The sequence below is a fragment of the Indicator indicator genome, chromosome 27, assembly GCF_027791375.1.
Source record: "Indicator indicator isolate 239-I01 chromosome 27, UM_Iind_1.1, whole genome shotgun sequence".
NCBI classification, from domain to species: Eukaryota; Metazoa; Chordata; class Aves; order Piciformes; family Indicatoridae; genus Indicator; species Indicator indicator.
This window is the reverse complement of record NC_072036.1, coordinates 8,532,519-8,539,260: the sequence shown is the minus strand read 5'-3', so window position 1 is coordinate 8,539,260 and position 6,742 is coordinate 8,532,519. Positions and strand designations below refer to the sequence as shown.

Below are 6,742 nucleotides of genomic sequence, written 5' to 3'. Positions count from 1 at the left end.
GACACATGATTGACATGCTACAAGTGACACTATGGTCCATACAATAAAACAATAGTGCAAACTCACCACAAGAACTCTGGAACAAGGTCGCTGGCATGGGATAAGATATTAATTTCAAATAATAAGAAAATAGTATTATCCACTCTCGTTGTAAAAATGCAGCACTATGTTTAAAGTGTCAGTATTCCTTTAGCACTATGCATACCAAACAGAGCCTTGAAGATTATGCTTTCTCACAGCTTCACAGACTTTTGACATGGAGTTTTTGTGGCGTAAACTGACGTTCTGCTGAGATCAAGAAGTATGTCACAAGCACTTCACGAAGCGAGAGGAACACTGACCCTTTTAACCATGTCTGGCTTCCATTTCCCTAAATACCTCCTTTCCCCTTTAATATTATATCTTAAAAGATGCAACTATGCTGACAGTAAATTTAGGTTAGTTATTACTCTGTAGAAAAAAAATTGATCCCACTGCATATTTGGTCACAGACTGCATATGTACACGTATGCATGAGGAAAAAAAAAGTTACTTTGATAGCCATGTCTAGGAAAAGTGCATATTTTTAGCAGAGATATTTGTTGCATGTCTCAGATGTGATGGTAAAGGCTTGAAGGAAGTTTAGTTTAGGGCCAGTTAAATGTCCTCCCAGTGATCTGGTAAAATTTTTGATTAAAAGGATGAAAGAACTTGCGCAATTTGGTAATGACAGAGGTGTCCACCTCTGGATGGATGCGTCCCTTGCTACCCGCCAGGCACTTGTTAAAGACAATGTTAAATCGCAAGCAGTAAAACCCTCTGGTGGCATTGAAGTATAAATTGTACTGACTTATCCTTGGAGGAAGATTTAGGAACTTCTCGACCAGCTGGAGTTCTGGCAGCGGTTCTGTGATGAGCCTGTCTCCATCCACGATATGAAACTGCTCGACTGGGAAGTATTTTAACCACCTCTCCAGATGTTTTGTGTAGATGCTGGTTCTCACAGCCTTATACTTCGTGTTCACCTCGCAGGTATTAGGATCAATAGCCAGCTTCTCAAATTTGTAGTAAGTTTTGTTCTTTCTTTCCTTACCTTCCAGCACCTGAGTGTAATCAGAAATAGCTCTTGTGGTAGGTTCCCTGACAATGATCAATAATTTGATAGATGAGTTCATTTTGTAAATCCTTTCAGGTACTTCCTCGGTGATAAAGTACGCAGGGCTTTTCTCAATGGTTATTTGATGAGGGTATGAAAAGGGCATTTTTTTCCGGTACCACTCGATCCCCTTGGCATAGTTCTCATCGTTATCAAAGAAGTGAATCTCTTGAGAAGCTTTGACCACTGCGGGGTGAAGGTTCAGCATCTCCAGTAGCGCTCGGGTGCCTCCTTTCCTCACCCCGATGATGATGGCCTTGGGAAGCTGCTGAACCAGATTGTGCAGTCGGATTTGCTCCTTGGTGGCATTGCCTTTGCGGAATTCATGAAGCAACCCTCGCTTGAACTGCAGAGCTCGCAGGGGGATTTCCTCCTGGCCGCGGGGTCCGAACCGACCGTCGACAGGGCAGAGGGGCTGCAGTCTGCAAGCAAAATGAGAGGTATTTGTAAAGCGAGGATATCTCTTAAGGTGAGTTTCCTGTATAAGGCAACCATACCCTTGGAAAGCTTTTGCAAAGTGATGTGATGTTCCCATCTTTCAGCTTTTATTTTATTCTGCCAGGGATTAAATTGTTTGCGAATCATTTGGTTATTTAGTCTGGGATTTAGCTGAGTAATTCCTAGCTCCACCTTTCTGCTTTGTGTGAGCATAGGCACTATGATTACTGTTCCCAGGGCTTCTTGAACCTTGCTTCACCTCCCACATTCCTCATTACTCTGTGATGGCTTGTGCAATTTTTAAAGCTTAGTAAGATTTATTTTATTTGGTCATTTTGATCTGAAAATCCAGTTTGGTTAGGCTGTCTCTTTCCAATGCTTTTCCAGTCCTATCCTGAGTCCTTTCCTGTGCCTCCCATTGTGCTGACTTTGTTAGCTGCTGCTCCACAGTTGTCCTTTTCAGTGAAGATGAGCAAAAGGGATGAAACTCAGCTTTATAGGCATCAGCTTTCAGCATTTAAAAGATACCCAGTGTTTTCTATGTGATCCAGCATCAAAAAGATCAAGGTTCTGAATAAGATTTGATTAGGAAGGCACAGAAAGAACAGCAAGAAAAGTTTTTTTTAAATACATTTATTGCATTACATAGATGATTTTCTTATCATCACTTATGTATCTTCCCTCTGAACCTCATTGTGTGCCTTACTTTTTTTCCTTCCCCCTGCATTTTTGTACTCTTCTTTTATATTCATCTGCAATTATTTCACTTATTTTCCACTCCTCTTATGCTTCCTTCTTGCATTTGATGTCAGTGAATGCAAGAAATTATTCAGTAAGGAAAATGTTGAAATTTTGCTACTACAGAACCTTGAATAAGCTCTCCCTTCCACTCCCAACCCAGTTCTGTGGTTGTTACACAGGCCAGAATTGCACTGAAGATGAAATTGGTGAGGAGAGCTTCCAAAATACTATAGAAAAATGTCATTAATAATTTTGTGGAGCTATGCTTTCCAAAACTAAGGATATGTAAGAACAAAGGTTGCCTAAGCAATTTTAATATGGGCTCACTGTGCACATATATTATGATATGGTTCTTAAATTATATGGCCACATGCTATTATTTTTCAGAGGACCCCTGCCTTAGCCAGTATACCAGATGGGCAATGCTCATTAATAGCTGTTTAGGTATGCAGTATTTATTCTAGTTGCTCAGCATGTGGCCTCTCACTCATTTACTGTATATTATTCAACCCTGCTTTCAGGACAGAATTATTTATTTCTTTATGGCTTTTCCATCCATCACTGCTTGTTGGGGTCTCTAATCTGACACTGATGCTAGACAACGGATGGTTGGGGCAAAGTAAGTGTGATTGTACTGGCTGACCTTCTAGCTGCTTTGATTATCCAGATGCTGAGAGATATAGTCTGTCCAGGCAGAGCTGAAGAAACAACCCAGATGACATTGTTGGGTTCACAGGAGCTCTAGCTAAGTCCTGCAGACTAATGAGAAGGTGTGATGATAAGTGAGGCCCTGCTGTTATTTCTTTTCTCAAGTATTTAGTCTCTTCCTTTGCTCTCTGTCATCTCCTGAATAAGAGCTTGACTTGGTCACAAAGACTGAAGCATTGCAACAGTAATGCAAACCTGCCAATGAAAGAACACACAACAAAGCAAGCAGAAAGCAATGTCTTGTCTTGACAGTGGTATGATTTGGTGAGACTGGTGTGGCTGGTAAGAGTCTTTCAATAACAGCAAGGTGGCAGTTAAAAGCATAAGAAACAGAAACTGCAGCTGCTGTCTCTGATCTTCTCTTCCCTCTCCTTCTGTGTATTTGTTATTTGTTTTCAAGCAGAAAGGATTCCACAGTACCAGTTCCAGACCCATCTCTAATTTTATCTCTTTTGCTCAAAAAGAAAGTTAGCACTGCCTTCAGTGTAACACAACAGCTTGTCAAACAGGGTGGTTTCCTTTAAAAGTAAATAAATACTTAAGACATCCTCTAGCCTAAGGGAAAAGATTGGATGCTGTTAAAAGTCATTCCTCAACACTTTACATTTCAGGTTTTTTACTCTTTCCTCTTTTTCTCCTGTCTCTAAACAATAAAAAATTCCCTTTAAAAGGCGTTGGCAGTGGTGGTATTAAGCATTTGGTATTAAGATCTTGGTAGCTGAATACCCAGATGTAACTACTTACTGTTATATTGCAACATGTTATTTTTTTAATTTTATTTTATTTAGTGTATTTTTTTCCATTATAGCAACAATCCTTTGCAAAGAAAGAGTATACGACATTTATTATAGCACTGAAGTTTCTGCCCCCGAACTATTCCTCAGACCACTACTGCAGAACTCCACAAATATTCTTGGGAAAACAATTCATAGAATTGTCAGGGCTGGAAGGGACCTCAAGGATCATCTAGTTCCAACCCCCCTGCCATGGGCAGGGACACCTCACACTTGATCAGGTTGGGAATTCATCTTGGGAAGCAGTATTTCTGACAAATTTCAAAGAGCTAAAATGATGTTAGGCAATCTTAGTGACAGGTAGCAGTGCTGTCTCTCCTGATACAGCATGCTTCCAGAACACCTCATCCAGAATGATGAGGAGGTATCACAGTGGCAAAAGGTTATAACAGCAAGAGCAGTTTGGAGCATGGAAATCGTGTGAGGAGATTCCCCACACTGTCAATGAGGGAGTTGGGCAAGTCAAAGACTGATCCAGATCTCAAAATTGCTGGATGCTGAATCTGAGCTTCCTTGTGGGAAGCAGCTCCATGCACTCAGGAGCTGAAGGACAATGGCCTCCATTGGAGGGAAGTGATCAGTTTATTGGACTTTATCACCCAATCAATCAGATAAACTGTTAGTAACTTCCCTTTGTGTTTAAGGAGACTCAAAACATCCACACCAAAGAGCCTAATCTGAGGCTATTAGATGGACCATCCTCAGATCTCTTGTTCAAATTAGATCATCATAAATTAAGATTAAATTAATCTGGATTTCTTCCTGAACCATTAATTACTCCAAAGTCTATTGAAGCTACTCAGTGTCTTTTAACTGACAGATTCAACAAGTTTGGATTGTGCCCTAGTGCTGAGGTAGAACATCTCCAGTTAATCAATCTGCCTCATCCTGCCTGGTGCTTCTTTCTTTCTCTCTCTCTCTTTCATGGCAAGTCCAAATAAAGGACTGCTTTTTATGCTGGGTAATGCAAGAGAGAGCAACTGCCATTGGCAGTGTTATACATGAAACTGGTGGAGTTCACTGCTGCAGGGGGTCAGGGAGTCAAATATTGTGGCAAGATAATTTTATAGCCATCAGTAAATTCTGTAGATGTGGAAGTGTAGATAATAGCATAAGGTTAATTAGATTTAGTGACTCTGAGCATAAAATATAGTTTTGCAGGGACCAGTAAGGATTTCTGCCTCCATTTACAGAATCATGTTAGTGCAGTTTTTACCTCTGAAGCATCAGAGATGCTTTGACTACTACAGAAAAAAAGATAAAAACTTTGAGGCTTAATTTGCAGTGGATACAGGGTCTCCCTCTTCCTTTGGAGTGGATTTAAGTAGCTGAAGAGAACAGTCAGTGACCTCAGATGGAGCTCAACATTACCTAGCAATGGACATTAGGTAGCTCTGATTTTCAGTTCACTTTCCACACACTACATACTCACACAGCATGGTGTCACAATTTTGAACTCCATTAATACTTTCCATCATTTACAAGGAGGACACTAACAGACCATTAGCATTGGCAAGCTGTCCACTAGCTTCTGGAAATCTTGAAGTCTTGTTTCATCAGTTCTTTTTTTTTAATCCTGTCCTTGTGTAACATTTACCAGAGCAAGCCCAGGCCACTTGGAAGGTGACAGAAAGAGCAGTGTCAGTGCAGGCAGCACTGCTGTTGCACTGTCAGTAACCAGTCAAAACTCAGCCTGGTCCAAAGTGACAAATGCTCTTTGATTCCCTCTGCTGGGTTTTCTGCAGCTCTCCAGGAAGTTACTTGCAGAGAAGCCCCAACTTATTTAGCACATTCAGCTCCAGAAAACACTGGTTAATTAACATCGTTAAAATTCCCAAGCCCTGAAGCAATCTTTCAAGTGCAATAGTGTTCAAAACTTGACAAGCTACTCTGCAGGCTCATACTTAATTTTAACTACCACTGTAGCACATTAATTGCTTACTCATAAATTTGGAAAAGATGGTATATAAATACATCCTGCCTGTTTTGCTGAAGCCAGAGGTCAACACGCAGATGCACACAGACAAAAATTGAGCTACTGTAATGACATTTTTGCTGTGTGCTGGTTTACTTCTTCTCCAAAAACAAGTGTTAATGTGTTCAGAATACAAATGGACAGACAAATATTTTGTCAGGGATGATCTGCAACTTTATTTCCCTGTTCTTTTCTCCAAAAGGAAAGAAAGCACAATGGAAAACGCTACCAGAAAAGCCTTTCTGTCTTTCTATACATGAGTAAATATAATAATTACTAAAATACATAATACAATACTCAGGCAATCTTAACCCATTTGTAATTAATACTTAATGACTTACCTATCCAAGCTCCCAACTCTGGCAACTAGATATAGGAGACTTCCAATAGCAAGGCTGCCTAACACAAAGAGCTTCTGTCTCAGCAACGCCTGCTGTTTGAATAGCATGGCCCTCCATCAATCTTCAGGACTTCTTCAGTCTGCAGAGACAAGAACACATAAAACACTCATCAGAAAGCCATATGCAGGGTCATGTTCAATCAGTTGTTTCAAGTGATTAAGTCATGCTTGCAAAATCTTTTCAAACTGCAGAGCAAGTAGTTAAAACTTTTTTGTTGTTGTCCTTTTCTACTGTTTTTCTGTCCCACATGGTAACACCTGGCAACGTGTCTGACATAGGATGTTAATTCTGGAGGTGACAGTTCAGCTGCACTCACCATTACCAGGTCTATCTGACAGCCACACTCTGGGTCATGACTATGTAGAGGCTTATGTTGTAATAGGATCTTTTGTTAAGTAAATATGTTTAGAATTTAAGCCCTTCAAAATCAGCCTGGGCTAGATTTCAAGAGAGATTTCAATGCTCTGCTGCCAAGTGAAGCAGCAACAATCAGGAATTAGGCTTGCAGATCCTCTGGACACAGTGTGTGTGGAACTGTTTTACTATGCCT

At 40.4% G+C, this 6,742-nt stretch overlaps 1 protein-coding gene across 1 annotated transcript; it reads right to left on the bottom strand.

The window, feature by feature from the left end:
- Positions 1-626: 626 nt before the first annotated feature.
- On the bottom strand, positions 627-6,239 carry HS3ST5 (heparan sulfate-glucosamine 3-sulfotransferase 5). Its single transcript, XM_054393110.1, has 2 exons — positions 6,133-6,239; positions 627-1,557 (listed from the first exon to the last, which is right to left on the bottom strand). Exons 1-2 carry the CDS (start codon positions 6,237-6,239, stop codon positions 627-629), a joined length of 1,038 nt encoding a protein of 345 aa, XP_054249085.1.
- Positions 6,240-6,742: the final 503 nt, after the last annotated feature.